Here is a 22,507-nt window from a genome sequence, read left to right as displayed (position 1 = left end):
CTCTACCCAAATCATTTAGATGTACTTAAAATGCAGATTCCTGGACTCCAACCTGTACTGACCCAATTTGAACCTCTGGGGTGGGGCCACTGACTCCTGATTTTTACCAAATTTCTGAAGTGATCATTATGACCTCTAATGTTTGAGAACCACCACTTTGGTGAAAAATACTAGACTTCTAATTATGGGAACCTTTACTGTCCTGGAGATGGGGTCAACTTTAAATTCATTCACTCAACATTGTTGAGTGCCTATATGTACTAAAGACTCTACTAGGTGCTGGAGAGGCAGAGATGAATAAAACAAGCACTGCACTCATCGCTTGCAGTCTACTTAGGGAATTACCCTACTTTTCCGATAAGAGACACACTCATTGTGCATAGTAATGGTTAGGTGAAACTGAAAGGCCCGCCAAGTCTCTCTGGTCTGAATTCTTACAGACTCCTAGTATCCTACAGTTGATTTTAAAATATATTTCCCAAGGAGCTTCAGAATTTTAAGTTTCTAGATTTTTTTTTCCCCAAGGTGCTCACTGATGCTGTGGAGTAGGAATGAATTATTTATGAAATTCATGAAGTTGTGTTTTTTATCACTGGATGCCTGCTCACTGCAGAGAGAATTACTTTTTAAAACAAAATATATTATTGTATATGATTATCAGAACCAAAGCATTTAAGGAAAAGAAAAAGGAATTCTTTAATACCCTATTCTTAAAGAAAAAAAACGGCTTGAATAAGGATCAAAGATCAAACAGAACATGAAGATCAGCTAGGTGTATTCCATATCTGAACAATTAGGTTACCAGTGAAAAAAGTTTAAAATCTGTCTTAAAATATATCAAAACAGATGAGAGAATAAACCTACTGTGTTGGTAATTTTATTTATGAGAAAAATCACAGTCCTTTTTGAAAAGAAAGAGAATAGTTTAAAACTGAGAGATAACAAATAGCTACAAACTTTATTATAAATGTATAATAATTATACATTATAATATGTAACGATATTATAATTAACATAATTATAATGTAATTATATTAATATCACTAGTAATTATCGATATAACTTATTAATTATAAATACAAGTATCAGAAGTTTGAAAGACAGTGCTATCCAGGTGCCAGAAAACAATGATTGGTAGTAGGATTCTGTAAAATGTTACAATGCTAGTAGCTTTGTAACATAAAGCAAACAGAGATAGCACATGTACTTGGACAAAGTGTAGGATTTCTAACTAGTTATTACATGTTTGATAAAGTGTACGATTTCTAACTAGTTATTACACGTTTGATAGAGCTGCCTTCTCCTAGTTTGGCTGCTATGGATGTATATGCTTGAGGGTATGTAGGAACTCAGAGAGCCCAGTACTTTTCACCAACTCCACACTACTACTCTGGTCTGAGCCACTGTGATCGCTCACCTGGATTACTGCAATAGCCTCCTACCTGCCTTCCTTCCCTTACAGACTATTCTCAAGACTGGATCAGACTGCTCCTTTGAGAATTATTGAAACAGTAATTGAAAATACATTCCATGTAGTAGACCTAAAAGACACAGAGTTGGAAAACAGGAGAGAAAAGATAAGAACATTAGAAGAACTGTCCAAGATGCAAACATTTGACTAACAGGAGTTTCCAGAAAGAGAACAGAAAATGGCAGGAAGTTACAAAAGAAAGAATATAGGAAAATGCCCTCATAATGAAGGACATGGGTCATCAGATTGAAAGGACCTCACTGCGGGCCTAGGACCAGGCAGTCATTGTGGAATGGATCACAAACAAAGGTCAACGGGTAGCATGGCTTTAACATTCTCAACAGCAACACAGTAAATAAGCTAGAAGAAAATTATGACATCCTCTAAGAAACAAGAAGGTTATTTTCAACCTAGATTCCCTACTCAATCAAGTATAAAGGAGAATTAAAGACATTTTTTCCAGACATTCATCATTTCCAAAATCTCTTCTCTCATCCATCCTTTCTTAGGAAAGTGCTATAGGATGTGCTCCATTCAATTAAGGGAGTAAACAAGAACTAGGAATAATGAGACACAGGCAGTAGGGAATCCATCCTAGGATGTAGACCAAAAGAATTAACAAAATGAGGACAAAATGAAGTCCCAGGAGAACAGCTGTATAGCAATCCAACAGAGCAGTGTATACTATATGTCTTATCAGTTTGGTTTTTTTAATTATTTTTTAAAAAGTTTATGAGCATCTGAAAATAGCCTTCACACTATGTTAATATATAAAGATTGTAATTATAACTCCTAACTTGTGTATACTTCTTTACGGTTTACAAAGGTCAGTATGGGACAATGAAAAGCTTATGACACGGGGTTGTTGTAAGAATGTGTGTAAAATCCCTAGCACTGTAGTAGCTACATACAATTTTTTCAAGCATTTTATTTTTGTCATCAAGCAACCTGTGAGATAGGCAAGTCAATAATTATTATTCTCATTTCACACAAAAGATAGCTAAGGCTCAGAGTAGTTGTACAGACTTCTCCAAGTTCATGCAGCTAGTAAATGGCAGAACAAAGATTTAAATAAAGATGAGTTTTCTGCTTTCAAGTTCAGTCTCTCAAATTTCCCATGAGTAAAATGGAACAAGTCATTAGACTAGTTGTTAATAGGACTATAGTGAAATGACATAAGTATCTATAAAATAGATATAGTAAAAACTGATACAGAGGTAAATATAATACTAATGTTTAGTTACCTGTTGGTAGACTGACAAGCATTCCCACAAATAATGCTATCAAAGTTCCAAGAGTGCTGAAGTATAAATATGATAAAGAATACCAGTTATCCATCAGTGGAGTCCTAAGAGAGAGCAGAAGCGTAACTGTAGATTTCACGTAATGCTACCAGCCACTAAGAGTATGTGTCAATAATCCTCATGGGCAAAGTCAAAATATAATAATCTGTTTTTAATGTCATGATCTGCTATTCCAATTTTATCTTATTGAATGAGGAATTAAAAGTAAGACTTAAACTTGACCGGATACTATAATACCAAATGTCCACGTGTATTCATTCGACTCTGCTTTATATCCCAGGCACTGTTCGAGTCACTAGAAAGTCTACCATAAAAAAAGGTAGATGAGGTTCCTGCCCTCGGAAAATTTACATTCGAATGGGGAGAGAAATACAATAAACAAGTAAACTAATTAATCAATGTAATTTTCACTAATGGAAAGTGCTATACAGAAAATAAAGCAAGGTAATATGACATTAACAGAGTGGAAAGAAGGAACTATTCTAATGTGTGGTCAGAGAAAGCCTGTGTGAGGAAGTGACATTTGAACTGGGATCTGAATATTCATCTTCAACTGTATCGTTGACTCCTCTTGCACACTTTTAACAATTATTTTTCAACTATTTATTAGCTATTTACCATGAGCTAATTATTATACTCATTGTGTTTACTGAGTTAACTATTCTGTGCATATTATAAATTACTAATATAATTTCCTGCAAGGCAAGAACCACGGTGAATGGGAGGGGAAGACTTTTTATGAATATAATATAAATGGCCAGCCTAGGACTGAGTATATAGTTCATGCTCAAAAATTCTTGTTTATTAGCTGAGGTATTTTATAAAGATATAAGTTTATATCTTATAAATATATAAATTTACAAATATGTATTATATAAATATAAAAGTGATTATTACGGTACCAGGCACACAGGTAAACCTCAGGAAATTAATTTGTTTCAGGAATTCGAATAACCATTTTGCCTTAGATTCTTAAATTAAGAGAGATATTTACATAATCAGGATAAATGCTAAGCAAAATTGTGAAACAAGAAGAACGTCTTGAACATTCTCCCACTTATCCTTCCATTAATCTTTTCTCCCTTTCTGACTCTCTCTAAGGACTTACTGATCCCCCATTAGTGCTTTGTCCAGACTGCTCCCTGCATCTCTTTACCCCTCTGCCCATAGCAGCCCACCTAGTCAAACCTCACCTAAATATGCCCCAGACTCTGGAACTACCTTTTCTCTCTGCCCATACAGACTTTACCAGCCTTGAACTCTCACTAACAAGCATTCTCGTAGCTGAATTCCCTCCAGGACATGAATCACTAATTATAAGGGTCACATTCCTTCTCTCAGGATTGTGTTCATTTTAAGGAGATACCATGTCTTGATCCAAAGGGAATGATTCTCTAATGCTTTCGTTCTAGGAAAGATGAAACCAGGGCAATAGTTTGGGGTCAGTGGCCTCCACTTTGCATTCCTTGGACATATCCATGGCATGTATGCCTAAAGGCTAAGCATTTATACAACTGACCTTTGAACAACACTGGAGTTTAGGGCACTTAGCCCCTGCACAGTTGAAACTCTGCACATAACTCTCGACTCCCCCCAAAACTTAACTACAAATAGCCCACTGTTGACCAGGAGCTTTACCAATAATATGAACAGTTAATGAACACATATTTTGTATGTTATATGTATTCTATACTATATTCTTACAATAAACTACAGAAAAGAAAGTTAGTAAGAAAATCATAAGGAAAGAACACACATTTACAGTATTGTACATAGTCATTGAAAAAAAATCCACATATAAGTGAACCTGCACAGTTCAAATTAGTGTTGTTCAAGGGTTAACTGTATACCCACTACACAAGGCTTGTCCTCACACCCACTATACAATAGAACACTCATCTACCAACAGGTCTTCATCATTTCATTAAATCGGACATCAGTATTGAGAAGCTCAAAAGTATATTGCATACTGAAAACTCTGGGAGGAAGATCACACCTGCAACTCATTGCTAGTGTTCTAAAGATTTAGAGTCTTTAAAACGGAACAAATAGCCGTTTCCAACATATTTAGATAATTGGAGCTTTTAGTCAGTAAAGGCTGTACTTCAAAGACTATGTATGCAATGTTACTTTTATAATTGAGCTTTTCATTCTAAAGGTTTTTCAGTTGACAAAGACACTTTTTCATTCAACCAGAGCAGGTATTTAGTAGCATTTACCCATAACGGAACTTTTTTGTTGTTACTATTCAAGTGGTCTCGGATCTGTAGGTGAAGCGGAAGTTTCTATTGAGATTAAGAAAATAAGGCAATTTTTTTTGCTATTTCTGAACAAAATATTATAGCCAAAAAGCCACATGGGCTCTATGCATTTCAGAATTAGGTAAAATCACAGTGTTGCAGGCAAGACAAAAGCAACTAGGGTTCTTTACTTGTCACATACATTTTTTAAAAATATCACATTATAAAGCTTAATTCAATACCTTACGACATTGTTTACTTGAAAAGCACTAGTAGAAAATGGAATTTCTGTGGTTGTCATCCAATTTGATCCATTGTGTGTGCTATTACAGCCATAGGTTTCAAGGCTTAGTGGCATACTTCTCTCAGGAAGTGGGGGATAAAGTTGAGCTCCAATTCCAACCCAAAGAGAAACGACAAATCCAGCCAGCAGGCCAGTAAGCGCACCCTGCAAAATAAGAGTGCTTTTAGAGGAAAAATAATATAGTTTGCTTTGAGATGAAAATTAACATTAGAAGGTCAAGCTCAACATGGTCTAAAGCAAATGTACCAGCTTTCATCCTAAAATTATTCTCCCTTGCAAGAGCCCTGCCTCTTGTCAAGGGCAACATGGGCCCCTTTTGCCCAGAGCTGTGGGGACTCTGTAATCTCATTCCACTTTTTCATATCCCTATCTAGCCAGTCACCAATTCCTGCCCATTTTTCTTTTTCATATGTCTCATATTTTCATTCGTTCCACTCAGTTTCCATGGCCAGCACTCTGTTCTGGTCTCCTTCTCCACACTCAAATAACCACAACAGTCCCGTAGATGACTCCAGGCCAATTGTTCCCTCTATTTTTATTTAATCTGTGAACAAATGGCATGCCATATGAGCAACAGACTATGAAGAAGAAAGCATATACAACAAATATTTTTGAACAATGGGAGGTTGGAATAGTAGGATGGCTAGTTTGTGACAGGCCAGACTTGCTTGCTCTCAGCACTATGCATGACTTGATCAAGGGTACACAAAATTATAATACCCACGAGGGCAGAAATATTCAGTGCTTTCTACTCCCAGGAGTGTTCTAATCTTATAAATATTCATTGAACAAATAAAGGAATGATTTAATGAATGGGAGGGGAAAAAAGAGGAAGGGAAAGGTAATGAGAAGTAAAGGAAGAAAAGGAAGGAAAGAGAGACAGAGGGAAGGAAAGAGGGAGGGAGAGAGGGCAGGAAGGAGGAAGACCACTCCAAGATAAGGTTGAAAAATGTGAATATAGTAAAAAGAGATACTTCCCTTTTTAATAAAAGTAATAGCGCCTTACTTCCCTGAAAAGAGGCATGCTGGACCTAGTCGCCTATAGCTTTTCTGGAGCAACTCGTGCAGGAAATAAATGTCTAAAACCAAAAGTCAGTCCTTTTAAAATTTTTCATACAATCAACAAACTACTATGTACTTCATAACACAAAGCATCTAATCAAAACTTTAACATTCTGAGGTGTACACGAACTATTCTCTTTCATTATAATTAATTTCTACCAAACTAGCTTTTCATATATTTCACTGAGAATTATTATTAATAATGATGACATAAAGCCCTTATTAGTATCTGCCTACTAATTCCTAATGCATTATGAGGAAAACGAAATTCTAAATGTAAGGTCATAGTTCTATGGTTGTTCTCCATCTGTTGAATCAACCATGTACATTATCATCAGTTTTCCCTGAACTACACCTTATACCAGGACTAAATCAGTAGACTTTCTCCTGCCTTTCAGAGAAATAATTTCAATTTCATTTATTCCAAACATTTTAATTCTTTGAAGCACAGTTATATCTTTGTAGAAGAATAGACATATTCCCTCTTTTGGATACTATTCCCTTTGGGGCTAGAACCCATGTTATAATGTTGGAGCTACAGCCTTAAATATCAGGAGTAGAAACTTTCAGGCCAACGTGGTGAAGATCTTATTGCTTCTCTCTGATGTAAACTGGATATTCACAGGTATCCTCAGCTCTACTGCCTTTAACTTTCACATATCAGAGTCTGGCAATCTCCTTCTTTAAACGTTAATGATTAATTTTCAAGAAGGGCAAAAAGATAAGTGCACAAGAAATGTTACCTTCAGTTACATTGCGAATATCTGAAATTGCACTATGCTGTTTTGGCAGTTTTCATTTAGCTTCACACATGCAGGGTCTCAGTGCATAGTACTTCATTCTACATCCCAGCAAAGTCGATATAAGTAACTTAAGTCACTGAGAAAGTCACTAATAACAGATATCATTGGAACCACATCTTTGCAACTGAGAAAAAATTATAGAGCTGCTATTGTATTTGGGAAAGAAAGCTTTATACATATTCATTCTTTATACTTACAGTTGAGTTGGCGAAGGGAATCAAAATGCCCAAAGCAAACAAGCCCAGAAGTGGTCCACCAACTATGCCAAATATGCTCAATGCTGCCTATGAAAATGATAAAAAGTCAGCAATTAGATATCTCAAATACAAAGTTAAAATGTTTCAAATTAATCAGGATGAGGATTTAATGTGTTCAACCTTCTGAAAAGCATGGCAAAGAGATCATTAGAACCTGGAAGCTTCTGCTTCTTAGTCTGAAGTATCTATATGTTCCTTTGGGTACCCTCAATAAGGGTAGCAAAATATAAGGAAGGTGGAGAATCATGAGACCATGGGAGCCCCTATCTAAATGCATCAGTCAAGAGTGACACTACTCCTCCCAGCCTTCTTCTTGTAGAAGTTAATAATCACATCGCTTCTGTGTGCTTTGATAGTCTCAAAATCCTCCTCAAAACAAGACTGTAATGAGTACTGGTAAGTGATCACAGATGGCAAAGAAACCCAATGTCATCCTTGGTTCCCTAAGTATGGATCTAAAATGAAAAACGTGATTAAAAAAAAAAAAGATTGATCAAATCATGTAGAAAGAGGTTTAAAACCTAATTGACTAATTTTAACCTTTGATGTACAGATGCCAAAATCATGATAGAGAAGAGAAAATTCACAATGTGAAGAATGGAGAAATGCAAATAGCTAAAACTTTCAAGAGATTTGTATTCCCAATAATCAAATAGCTAGTTTTTAAGAGTGGACAAAACCATAAAATAAGGATCAAGAACACATTAATTTGTCCACAAAACAAAAGCCTACCTTATGGGCTGGGGAAGGAGAGTGAATACTGGTGACAGAGAATGTGTTTGAGGAGGATGAGGACTCGGGATATGATACTAAGGGAGTCAGTTCACAAAGCAGAGTCCAGGAGGAAGGGAGACAGACTTCAGTGCAAAATGTAAAAGAAGTCACATGGCCTATGAGCAAGCTGCGACAGTGTGATCTATGAGCCAATTTTGGAGATATAAGGAATGTGGCCCCCAAAAATACCTGTCAAAGAAATAAGACCTTGGTTAGAGATGAAGCCAGGAAGAACTGCCTTGGAGCTATGATGACTCTCCTAGAATATTTTACTGTACATGCTCAGGCCAGAGCTGATACAGGAAAAAAAGGTAATCAACTACAATAAGAGCTATAAGTAATAATGCAGATTATGGCTGAAAACACACTCAGAGGAGTTTTATTAGTTATGGTTTAGGTGTGCCGGATAAGCTGAGAGCTTCTAGACCTAATTCATTCATATAATCACATACAGATCAAACTATAGGCATATGTCGAAGATCTTTGTGGGTTTGGTTTCAGACCACTGCAATAAAGTGACTATCACAGAAAAGCAAGTCACACAAATTTTTTCGTTTACTGCTGCATATAAAAGTTATGTCTACCCTATACTGTAGTCTATTAAGCTGTAATAGCATTATGGCTATTATATAAAAACAATGTTCATATCTTAACTTAAAAAATGCTTTATTGCTAAGAAATATTAACCTCTGCTGGAGCCTTCAGCAAGTTACAATCTTTTTGCTGGTGGAGAATCTTGCCTCAGTGTTGGTGGCTACTGCTGATCGGGGTGGTATGACAATATTTTAACATAAGACAACAGCGAAGTCTGCCACATCAATTGACTCTTCCTTTCATGAATGATTTCTCTGTAGCATGCAACGCTATTCAATAGCATTTTACCCAGAGCAGAACTTCATTCAAAATTGGAGCCAATCCTCTCAAACCCTGCTGCTGCTTTATCAACTAAGTCTGTGTGATATTCTAAATCCTTTGTTGTCATTTCAAGTCTCTACAGCATCTTCACCTGAAGCAGATTACATCTCAAGAAGCTACTTTTTTTTTTTTGCTCATTCCTAAGAAGCGACTCCTCATCCATTATTTGTATCATGAGATTGCAGCAATTCAGTCACATCTTCGGGCTCCGCTTCTAATTCTACTTCTTTCGCTCTTTCACCACATCTGCAGTTACTTCCTCCACTAAAGTCTTGAACCCTTCAAAGTCATCCATAAGGGTTGGTATCAGCTTCTTCCAAATTCCAGTTAATGTTGATATTTTGACCTCTTCCCATGAATCACGAATGCTTTTAATGACATCTAGAGTGGTGAATACTTCTCACAAGATTTTCAATTTACTTTGCTCGGATCCATCAAAGGAATCACTATGTCCATTATAGCCTTAAAAATGTTATTTCTTAAATCAGAAGGCCTGAAAGTTGAAATTACTCCTTGACCCACATGCTACAGAATGGATGTTGTGTTAGCAGGCATGAACACAACATTAACCTTGCACATCTCCATCAGAGCTCTGGGGTGACCAGGTGCATTGTCAATGAGCAGTAACATCTGAAAGGAATCTCTTTTTCTGAGCAGTGATCTCATCTCAGCAGTGGGCTTAAAATATTCAGTATACCATGTTGTAAACAAATGTGCTATCATCCAGGCTTTGTTGTTCCATTTGTATAGCACAGGCAGAGTAGACTTAGCATAATTCTTAAGAGCCCTAGGATTTTTGGAAGGGTAAATGAACACTGGCTTCAATTTAAAGTCACCAGCTGCATTTTCCTCTAACAAGAGTCAGCCTGTCTTTGAAGTCCTGAAGCCAGGCACTGGCTTCTCTCTAGCTATCTATCTCTTCTATCGTATTGGCATCCATATAAGGCTGTATTATCTACATTGAAAATCTGTTGTTTAGTGTAGCCACCTTTATTACTTATTTTAGCTAGATCATCTGGATAACTTAATGCAGCTTCTAAATCAACACTTGTTGCTTCTCACAACTTCTATGCTTTGGAGAGGGCGTCTTTCCTTAAACCTCATAAACGAAACTGTGCTTGCTTCAAACTTTTCTTCTGAAGCTTCCTCACCTCTCTCAGCCTTCATAGAAGTGAAGAGAGTTAGGGCCTTGCTCTGGATTAGGCTTTGACTTAAGGGAATGTTGTGGCTGGTTTGATCTCTCCAGACCACTAAAACCTTTTCCATATCAGCATATCATGTGCTCAGTGGAGTAGCACTTTTAATTATCTTTGAAAATCTTTCTTTTGCATTCACAATGTGTCTGTCTGGTGCCAGAGGTCTACCTTTCAGCCTATCTCATCTTTCCATGTGCCTTCCTCGCTAAGCTTAATCGTCTCTAGTTTTCAATAGAAAGTGAGAAATGTATGACTCTTCCTTTCACTTGAACACACAGAGGCCATTGCAGGGTTAGTAAACTGGCCTAATTTCAACATTGTTGTGTCACAGGGAATAGCGAGGGCCGAGGAGAGGGATCGAGATGAGAGGACTGCTGGTCAGCGGAGCAGTCAGAACACACACATTTATTGATTACATCTGCAGTCTTATATGGGTGCAGTTCGTGGCTCCCCAAAAGAGCAATTACAATAGTAACATCAAAGATCACTGATCACAGATCACTACGACAAATATAATAATAATGAAAAAGTTCGAAATATTATGAGAATTACCAAAACGTGATACGAAGACATCAAGTGAGCAAATGCTGTTGAAAAATATGGTGCAGATAGATTTGCTTGAATTAAAATTACACAAAATGTCTTTTCTGACCACACTGAGATGAAACTAGAAATCCTAGCAGAAAGGTAAAGAAAACAGAAAAATCTCCAAACACTTGGAAACTAAATCACATACTTCTATGTAAACCATCTCAAAGAAAAATACATCTCAAAAAAATTGAAAATACAAAATATTAAAAGTTATGGGATACAGCTAAACTAGTGTTGAGAAGAAACTTTCTAACAATAAGTGCACACATTATAAAAAAAGAAAAAACTCTCAAATCAGTAATCTAAGGTTCTAGTTCAAGTAGAGAAAAATAAACCCAAGGCAATCAAAAGGAAGAAAATAATAAAGATAAGAGTAAAATTCAATACTTGAAAACAGAAAAACAATACAGAAAATCAATGAAATAAGGAGCTAGTTCTTTGAAAATATCAATTAAATTAACATACCTCTAGCAAGACTTAAAAAAAGAGAGAGAAAAGACAAAATTACCAATATTAGAAATAAAACAGGGTCTATCACTACAGATTCTGCAGACATGAAAAGGCTAGGGAATAAAAACTCTCTACACATAAATTTGGTAACTTAGATGAAATGGACCAATTTCTTGAAAACACAAACTACCACAATTCGCCCATTATTTAATCGATAATTTGAACAGCCCTATAACAATTAAGGAAATTGAATTCATATTTTTAAAACACTCAAAAAAGAAATCTCCAGGTTTAGATGGTTTCACTAGAGAATTCTACCAAACATTTAAAGAATACTTAATACTAATTTTATATAATATCTTCCAGAAAATAAGAAAGAATTCTTTCCAATTTATATTATGAAGCTAGCATGACACAGATACCAAAACCAGATAAAGATAATGGAAACACACACACACTCCACAAAAAATGAAAGCAGAAAAATCCCTACATATTAGTATTTTTCATGAATATAAATGTAACAATCCTTAACAAAGTATTAGCAAATAGAATTCATTAATATATAAAAATAATTATACAACATGACCAAGTGAAGTTGATTCCAGGTATGCAAGGCTAGTTCAAAATTTGAAAAATCAATCAATGTAATCCACCATATCAACAGGCTAAAGAAGAAAATCATATGATTAGATCAATTGATACAGAAAAATATGACAGAATTCAACACTCATTCGTAATAAAACCTCTCAGAAAAACAGAAATAGAGGGAAATTTCCTTAACTTAGTAAAGGGCATCTACAAAACACCTACAGCTAACATTATATTTAAGAATGAAAGACTGAATACTTTCTTCACTCAGATTGGGGAATGAGGGATGGGTGTCCACTTTTACTACTCTTATTCAACATGATGTGGAAGCTGAAGCCAGTGCAATAAGAAAATAAAATGTATACATACGGATTGAAAGGAAGAAATAAAAATGTCCCTGTTTGAAGATGATATTATCCATGTGGAAAATCCCAATTACTAACAAGTAAATTCAGCAAGGTCACAGGCTATAAGATAAATATACAAAAATCAATTGTATTTCTATATATTAATGAGCACATGGACATAGGCATCAACATTCAAAATATGATACCATTTACATTCACTCAAAAAATAAAATACTCAGGTGTAAATCAAACTAATAGAACTTGTATAATTAAAATTACACAATGGTGATGAAAAAAATCAGAGAAGATACAAATAAATGGAAAGATATACTATGCTTATGAACTGAAAGGTTCGACATAGTAAAGATGTCAATTCTCCCCAAATCAATACATAGATTAAATGTAATCCCACCAAATTTTATGAAGATTATTTTTAGATATACAGAAGATTATTCTTAACTTTACGTGGAAAGGGAAAGGAACTAGAATGTCTAAAACAATTCTGAAAAATAAGGTTAAAGTGGTAGGACTCAGTCTTCCTGATTTCAAGACATTATAAAACTGTAGTAATCAAGGCTGTAGTATTGCCAGAGGAATGGACACATAGATCTACGGAAAAGAATATACAAACCAGAAATAGGCACACATAAATGTGTCCAAATGATTTTTGACAAAGGTGCAATGGCAATTCAATGAAAGAGACAGCCTTTTCAACAAGTGGTGGTGGAGTAAGTCGACATCCATAGGGAGAGGGAGGAAAAAGGATGTCCACCTAAGTCTCATACTTTACACAGAAATTAACTCTAACTGGATCATGGATATAAATATAAAATGTAAAACTGTAAAACTTTTAGAAAAGAAACATAGGAGAAAATCTTCAATATTTTCATGGCAAAGAGTTCTTAGAATTGACATCAAAAGTATGATCTATAAGAAGACAACTTGATAATTTGGACTTATTCAAAATAAAATTTTGCTCAGTAAAAGACTATTAAGAGGATGAAAAGACAAGCTACAGAGTGAGAAAATATCTGTAAACCACAAAGAGCTATCATCTAGAATATATAAAGAATACTCAAAACTCAACAGTAAAAGAGCAAACAATTCAATCAGAACATGGGCAAAAGATATAAAGAGACATTTTAGGAAAGAAGATATACGGTTGGTAAATAAATGAAAAAATGTTTGACATTATTAACCATCAGGAAAATGCACATTAAAACCACAATGAGAAATCACTATACATCTATCAGAATGGCTAAAATAAAAAATAGTGACCTTACTAAATGCTGGAAAGGAAGTGAAGAAACTGGACCATTCATAGATGCTAATGGTGTAAAATGGTGCAGTCACTCTGGAAAATAGTTTGTCAGTTTCCTTTAAAAGTAAACATGCAACCACCATTCAGCAATTGTGCCTTTGGCCATTTATTCCAAAGAAATGAAGACTTAAGTTCACACAAAAACTCATACATGAACGTTGGCAGCAGATTTACTCATAATAGCACAAAACTAGAAGCAACCCACATGTCCTTTCAATAGGTAAATGGTTTAAACAAACTGTAGCACATCCATACCAGAGAATAGTATCCAACAACAAGGAACCAACGTCAATAAAAAGGAACCAACTATTCATATATACAACCTGGATGAATTCCAGAGAATTATGCTGAGTGAAAAAAGCCAATCTCAAAAGGTTACATACTATATGATTCCATTTATATAACATTCTTGATAAAGTTATAGAAATGGAGAACAAATTAGTGCTTGTTGTCAGGGGTAAGAAGGAAGTAGGGACAGGAGGGAAGTAGGTGTGACTATAAAAGGGCAGTATGAGGGATTCTTGTGGTGATGGAAATGTTCCATCTCTTGACTGTATCAATGTCAACATCCTGGTTGTGGTATTGTACTATTGTTTTGCAAGATGTTATCATTGAGGGAAACCAGGTACAGGATATATGAGATCTCTGTATTATTTCTTACAATTACATGTAAATCTATACCTATCTCAAAATAGAAAGTTAAAAGAATTTTTAAGCATTTAGTCACTCTGTTCCTTGATATGTCTATGTGTAGGCATATATAAAGAGAAGTCTGGAGAGATAGTCACATCAATATTAAAAAGAAAAAAAATTTAGTGATTATGACTCAAAGCTTTAAGGGTCCGCTCTTACCTGCAACACACCTCCCATTAGTGATGCGAGTGCAGCCATTCCAATACACAGGACTCCAAACAGTACACCTAGATGGACAATGAAAAAGCCAGTGTAAAATCCAGACCCAGAGGATTAGAATTCTCAATAGAATAAGCTACCGCACCTTTGATTCAAAATGAGTAATACAACTGTGGTGAAGAATGGTCACACACATCAGAGCCAGAAAAAAAGGAAGGGGGTGTTTTCCTACAGGGTCAGCAGTGTGTAAAGGAGAAGGAAAACCATGACATTACGTCCACGGATTAATTACATTAGGTTACATAAGTTTAAAAAAAAATCTAGAATTAACTACAGGGATTTTTTTTTTTTTTATGGTGACATTGGTTAAAGAAATCCAATAAGTTTCAGCTGTACACTTTAACAGTAAAGCATATATATATTTACACTGTGTGTTCAGAATTAACTACAGGGATTTTAATGCTAAGAACTATTATGTTCTTAATCCAATCATCCATCAACATTTTTTTTTTTCATAAAGGAAAGCTCAGGTCTCTGTTTTCAGTTTGACAAAAAGAGGATACAATTCAGCTCTGCTCTTTACAACATGGTAGGGGAAGGGCGTAATAAATATCGGAAACTAGAGTCGTCTGACTTTAAGTGTTCATTTCCCCTGGGAAGTAGCAATCCACACCAAGGTGTGTTTTAGGACCTTTAACTCTCTCATAATCTCCACTAACAGCCCTAAGCCTTTCTCGTTAAGGAGCAAAGAAAGGCAGCTTTGAGACAAGTATTACATTCTTCCTTGTACTGAATTGTTTTCCCCAAACTCATTTATAAAAATCTTCAAGTCACCACTGGTGGTCAGATTATTGGATATTTTTGTTTGTTTGTTTTTTGGCTTTCGGTATTTTCCAGATTTTCTCCAAGCACATGTTTTAGTATTTAAATTATAAGAAAATTTACCTCCCTACATATTTTATTTTTAAAGGCTTCTATTCAGCAAAACATCACCAGAAGTCAGTCAATATAATTTCCCACACTATCCCTAAATTCAAAATATAGAAAAAATAGATGAGATATTTGCTCATCATAAAATTAGTGCATTCCTTATGTTACATCATCTTACTTACACTAACCCTAACACCTTTGTTAAGTATATTGGGTAAATAATCTTATTGCACCTAAATGGAAAACCTGATATTAATTTTTTACAAAAAGTTCTTATTGCAACAATTTTTTATGCCTCTGGATCCTAATATAAATAGTGTTTCCAACATGCTTAGCTTGGTTCTTCTCCGTTTGACAGCTCATGAATGGTCACCACTGTGACTATGGTATTCAAAGTCATTAGAAACACAGTCAAATCATCTGCCATGTTCTTCTCTATGATGTCCTTACTGTAAATATCTCAAAATAATAACAATATAAATCTCATTAATCATCAGCAGCATCATTCTCTGAGCACTAGTCAGTGCCTCTTGTTTTATATGAATTATCTCTAAACTTCATAGCATCCCTGCAAGGTGAAGTTTTTTCCCCTATTCTCCATATAAAGAAACAGAGGTTTTTGGGTTTACTCAAGCCTAATGCAAGCAAATTGATGAAGCAAGATTAGGTTTGACTGGCTTCAAATGCTTGTATTCATTCCACTAAACCACCCAGCTTCAATAATCTTGTAATGACCCAGTCTAAATACTCTTCAGAAAGCATTGTGTCATTCTGAAATTATGTTCCAGGATTAAAACTGGGTACATGATAAAATGATGCAATACTATTTAAATTTAGGAGACAATAAATAATATAAATTAAGTATTTATTGCAGGCTACGCAATTATATATAGAATTATGGCTCGAAACAGAGTATTATTTACAATTTCTTTGACAGTCTATTAGTGTTATTGTGCTAAAGTTAAAAATTCTTTTTAAAAAAATTTTCCTAGTCATTCATTCCAAGACATGTATACCTAAGAGGTCAAAATAAGGAAGTACACTGGACAGATTTCTTTGAGTCGCATATCACATTTGGGATGTTTGGGAACCAGAGGCCTTTAAATATTTCCATTCAAGTTGATTTTTAACCTCTAATAAATAAAGTTCTATAAGAATAGAAGTTGAGCATTCTTTGCCCAATTTTATGGGTGATCTCCAGGACAATCAATTTGGGTCAAAAATTATAATGCTCTGTTTCTTTATTTTCAATTCATACACGCAGACTATTACCTTAAAATGACAGCTCCTTATTAGGTAATATAGAAAAAGTGTGGCCCTTGGTATCAAACTAAGAATATTTATTAAAATAGCAGTCTAAAGTTGAAAAGGAAAAGTGTTGAATTTTCTTTTGTGGTTAAGAAGTTTAATAGTTTCAGGATAGGAAGAGGTAGGAAAGGAGAGCCAAATAAGATCCCTGGAAATTGCTCTTTGTGGGCTCTGACAATTAACTGTTTGACATGCCTCCTGAATCTTGATGGTAAATATGTTGTAGGCATGCATGTATCTCTGTATTTAAACTCAGAGGTTCTTACTTTGTATCTTCTATGGAAAAGAATTTCTGGTATCTCTAAAAATCATCTCCCAGATCTGAAATGGAATTGCGAACATGAAAACTTACTAGTTCCTTGGGAAATCCAAGAGAGGCATCTTTCTGAAAGAGATCTGAAGTTAGGTTTGACTAGATCTTCCACAGTCACTGCTGCTAAGGCATTAATACTGGAGGACACTGTGCTGTAAGGGAAAACACAACTTTTGTTTTATAATATTTTAACTTTAATAATACTTTAAGTGGGAATAAGAAATGGAAAAACAAATCGTTACTTCTGAAATATAACCAGATTTCTGCTATATTATCTTTAATGATCACAGCATCCTCTTTCTGGAAGGTGTTATCCAAAAATGATTCACGCAACATCCAGAGGCTTAGTAGTGAGAAAGGATAATGTAATGTTGCTTCCGTTTTGCAATTATTTCTCAGAGTCTATGGAAAGAATCTGCATAGATTACATAGTATTATCAATATGATAACTTCAAAATATATTTTCCTTTTTGCATAGAAAGGATTGTCATAAGTCCTCACTAATATATGCAATAAATATCCATAATATTAATCTCCTGGTTCCTCATTATCATATGCTGTACATGTTAATAATAAGAATTCCCTGGAGAGAACACAGAAAGAACATACAATGAATAAGTTCAAACACAAAACCAGATTCTTTGGACAGTGTATATTATTCAGCATGTAAATAGGAGGTTTTAATTCTAATTTTCCATTTGACTATGCTTTAGCTACATGTATATTTAAACCAAGGCTGTAGGTACTCATTTGTCATAATCAGAGAAAGCTTCCATCAACTGACCATCGTAACCATGACCCTATAGGGTATATTGTAGTTAGTAAGGACCAAATTAAAAGTGGAGACTGATGATGACAGACTGCTAGCCCATAGAGATTAGTGTCAGGCCAAAAGGGATGATACTGGAGAAGATTGCCTCCTTTGGGCCATTTGTACCCATGTCTAGAATTCAGCTTTACCCTCCCAAATATCCAATATCAAAAGAAAAATTTCAACAGGGAAACCATGTATTATTAGTGTCATAGTACATACCTTAATGTTCCACTGTAAGCACAGGCCACAAAAAGTCCAGGAAGTCCTGGATAATCTTGCAGAATGTCCAGTACCAAATAAGGCATGAGCTGAAAAATTCCAAAATTTACTCCTGAGTACTATTTGCTATCAAATAAAATTAACTAATGCCTCATTTATCTTCTGTTCTTCAAGAACTAAAGGAAGCTATATGACATAACTGAAATTTCTAAATACCTAAAATTAAACTCTTTTACTGAGGACACTTAAAAGATGCATAGTAGTTAAGGCTATAGGCTCTGGATTCAGACAGATGTGGCTTTTGTCACTTAATTTCTCTAACCTCAGTTTCCTCACCTGTAAAATAGACATAATAACACTAACCTCACAGAGTTGCTACAGAAGTTGAATTAGATAATCTATGTAATCTATCTTAATATAGGACATATAATATAATATAGTAAATGCTTGATAAAAGGTAGCTATTCTCATTCTTTGAAATAATAAATTAATTTAAAGGAAATATTTTGCATACTTCTCTGCTTAAGTAAGCAGCATTTTCTTAATTTAACTTTACTTGATGACTCAATGTTATCCTTGTGAACTTTAATTACTGCCCAGGACTGAAAATATAATTATAGCTGAATGAGATATAGCGACAAGTGGAGAGTAACCTTATTAAATTTCTGAAACTTACCTCTTTTAACAAAGTTCATGAAACCAACTTACTTTTTGATAAGTTACTTTAAAAAATAAATATTAAATAAGAATGGGAAGGTACATGACTTGGGCACCATGTTACACGTAAGTCTTTCAACAAATTTGATTTTTAAATTCCAGAAGAATGTCCTCCCATTTGCATTGATATTGATTCCTTCTCCCATAGGACAGAGGAGATGACAGGCCCTACCTCATCAACTTCTTTGATTTTATCTAACAGTGGTTTGTTGATGAGATAAAGAAGAACATCTTCCACTGTTGCAAAGCTTCCTCTACATTCTTCAAAGCTTACTAACTATTCACAGAAAAAGAGAATAACATCTCTCTCTTTATGAGATCAAGACCCAATTTTTCCAAGATATCTTAAAAATTTAACTTCAAGCACTATTCTATACATAAGCACAAGTTAAGTTTCTATTGTTAGTGTTATAACAAGATCGAAAATCCTCTATCGTCAACTTTCTTAAAATCTTTGGTTTGGTATTTCATATTCTGAACCGCCCACTCAGGTGTAGGTAGAATCAATGAGGTAAGGTCAATAGAAAAATCATAGAATTACATCTAGCACTAATCCTGTTTCCTCAGGCTGAGCTCAGCAGAGTGTCACAGAAACATATCTTTGCATTCTCAAGTAAAGATTTTGATCTCATCTTCTATTGACTATGCCTTATTTGTACTGTATCCCCAATGAAATTTAATTGAATTAATGCATTAACAAACAACACAGTCCTGGAAACATCCTGTAAGGAGAAAGAGTCTTTCCTTTTTCAAAAATTTGGCACACACTCTCTAAGTGATAGGTGTGTGCATGAAAGAGACCCTTGAATGGTTTCTATGACAAGGCGTCTCAAGGTTAGAAAGTTGTAGAGATTTCTTTTTTTTTGCTCCAAATAAGGGGAAATATATTAGAAACACTATTGTCTTCACGATATAAACTATAGACAATAAAGATATACAAAAATCACAAGTATTCTTGACTAGAGAGAATATAATGGAAGAGTGATTCCATGTTCAGAGTAAACATGATTCTTGTATTCTCTGAGCAAACAGGAAGGACCTGTTTACCAAAAGGAGGGCATATGTTAAAATCGGGTTGAGCTACATAGCTCAAGGCTGCTCTCATTTTCTAATCTCACAAAATTGCATTTTTCTGGGAATATGTGATGCACTTGCACCAACATAAAATTCAGCCTATCTTCATTCTAATAAGTCTCCTGGGCATTTGACTTACAAGCAAGTCTTAGAAAATAATGTTGGCAAGAACTAAGAGAATAAGAACTCAGGCTTTGGAGTCTGGTAATCCTGAGTTTGAATTCTAGCTATACTTCCTGAAAGATGGTATATGGCATAGAAGTTCAAAGTTAGAATTCTGGTGGCAGTCTGCCTGAGTTTGAATCCTGGCTCCAGGTTTACTAGCTGGTTACTTAACTTCTCTGTGCCTCAGTTTCCTCATCTTTAAAAGAGAGAAAATCATAGAACCTACCTCAGAGTGTAGCCATGGGGATTAAAAGTTGAATTTTATACAAAGCACTTATGATAGTGTCTGGCCCATGGAAAGTATTTAATGAGTGCCTATAGCTTTTCTTATTTGTTAGCTATGTGATCTAGGCAAGTTATACAACCTCTCCAAGATTCATTCATTTCTTTGTCTATAAAATTAGAATTATAAGATTGTGAGAATTTAAAAAAGATAAAGCATGGAAAACACCTTGGCACAGAATCTCATGACATAGTTGGTATTCAACAAATGTTCACTTATTAGGTTAATTTCTTTATCTAAAAACTGGTAAGGGGAATATAGTCAATAATATTGTGATAAGATTGCATGGTGTCAGATGACTATTAGAATTAATGGGGTGATCACACTGTAAGGTATAAAATGTTTGAATAACTATATTATATACCTGAAAGTAATATAACTCATATAATATTTTATACCAACCATACTTAAATTAAAAAACTGGAAGGTAAACTATTTACAAATGAGCGATATAACAATACCTACAAAATGTTCTACAGTAATTTGGTTTGTGTACAGTTTTGGTTTTTTAAAACTGTCTTTACATTTCTACTCTTAGCCTTGAACTATTTCTATTTAACACTTGGCTTGAAATTTTTTTCAGGTATTTCACTATCTTAATCTTAGATACAGCATTCTTCATTCTTGCTATATCTGTTAAAATAAAATTTTGCCAAATGCTTTATAGAAGTTAAAAATGATTATATGGTGCCTATTTATTGTTTCTCTACAAGAACACGAATATTCTTTCCTCCCAACTAATAATGTCATTGATGCACATGTAAGAAAAACACGGAACCGAACCTGATCTGGTGCAGACACTTTCTTGTCTGTCCAAGGGTCACAGTCATGGTACCTGGAATATAGGGCGAGCCCACAAAGCACTGAGAGGATAAGGATTATCCAGAGTCCCACGAGATTGATGTAGAGAGACCTGAAGAGGTAAAAGCGAACCAGCAAATGACAATTGGAATTTCCATTCTAGAGATTAGGAAACTTGTCAAAAAAAAAAACAAAATCAATTTTCATGGTTATATTCAATAAATGCATACTATTTTCTGTTTATCAAAAATGCTGCTTATTTTATCCTGGCCTACTCTTCTACTTATGATATCAATCAACAATTGTTCGGGAATTCTGAGAATAGATGAGGTTCTCTCATTGAATGAATGTATTCTGGTGGTCAGAGTTCCGTGGGCATTATTAGCTTTATAAAGGTATCTAATTATATTACTTCAGGGCTTCTTGTCATGAAATAAAAATTTTAATAGTCAACAGATCAGCCACTATTATTCATTTACCTTTTAAAAGTAATACAATTACAAACTGCTAAACATAGTTAGCATCTATATAGCAACTCATCAAGCATGTTTAAATGTGGTTTGCAATGGCATCCATTAGGCATGAAAGGCAAACCTGTATTCCTTGGACAGTATCTTCCCAAACAATGTTCATCATCACAGTACACAGTGCGTGCTCTAGGAGAGTACAAAGGTTTACGTAACAGTGCTGGAATCAGACTTGAGCATAAATCCTGTCTCTATCTACCATATGTGATCCCGGGCAAGTAATTTTGCCTCTCTGATCCTCAGTTCCTTCATTTCTACCTAGAGATAACAATGTTTACCTCACAGTTATAAGACAAAATGAAATAGTATATATTATATAGCACAGAACTTGTCATGTAATAAGTACTCATGAAATGGTAGTTACTGATATTATTAGTATTAATATCACTGAATGCTATGTCGTGATAATCGATTGAACAGTAAACATTTCCCTCACCAAGGTGCCTACATTTTTTCCCAAGTGCTGTTGTAGACACTTTGATGAGCTGCCCTAAGCTGAAGATAGGGCCCCACACCTTGCTTCCCTGGGGCTCCTGTATCTAATGACTACTGGATTCAGAGGTTTAAAAGTTTGGTCCCCTCACCCTCATTTGGGACAAGTCTGAAGAATAATTGCAGCTTTAGAGCTCCCTCGAGGCCTCTGTTGAGATTGCATTACAGTTCACTTCTTCCCTCTGGCCAAACCTGCTTTTTTTCCTTCCTTCTTTCAATAGGTGATGATTCCCTAATAGACTCTGGCACACTAACCTTCATCTCGAGTCTGCTTCCTGGAGAATTCATTCTGCAACAGGTGCCAAACCACTAGCTAGCTTTTTCCCTTGACTAAATTTACTGCATATTTTGCTATTGTCTAAAATTAAGACAAGTAACTGTATCTTATC

General features: G+C 35.0%; 1 protein-coding gene across 1 annotated transcript in view; it reads right to left on the bottom strand.

The window, feature by feature from the left end:
• SLC5A8 (solute carrier family 5 member 8) overlaps window positions 1–22,507 on the bottom strand; it is a 48,921-nt gene that overhangs the window by 4,556 nt on the left and 21,858 nt on the right. Inside the window, exons 7-13 of the mRNA XM_006914554.3 lie at window positions 21,082–21,211; window positions 18,060–18,148; window positions 17,066–17,178; window positions 14,476–14,543; window positions 7,382–7,468; window positions 5,258–5,463; window positions 2,716–2,819 (exon numbers count right to left, since the gene is read on the bottom strand). Of these exons, the coding sequence (XP_006914616.1) occupies window positions 2,716–2,819; window positions 5,258–5,463; window positions 7,382–7,468; window positions 14,476–14,543; window positions 17,066–17,178; window positions 18,060–18,148; window positions 21,082–21,211 (797 nt within the window). The remainder of the gene's footprint in view (window positions 1–2,715; window positions 2,820–5,257; window positions 5,464–7,381; window positions 7,469–14,475; window positions 14,544–17,065; window positions 17,179–18,059; window positions 18,149–21,081; window positions 21,212–22,507) is intronic.

Source organism: Pteropus alecto, unplaced genomic scaffold (assembly GCF_000325575.1).
Source record: "Pteropus alecto unplaced genomic scaffold, ASM32557v1 scaffold94, whole genome shotgun sequence".
NCBI lineage: Eukaryota > Metazoa > Chordata > Mammalia > Chiroptera > Pteropodidae > Pteropus > Pteropus alecto.
This window is presented reverse-complemented; position numbering and strand designations above follow the sequence as displayed.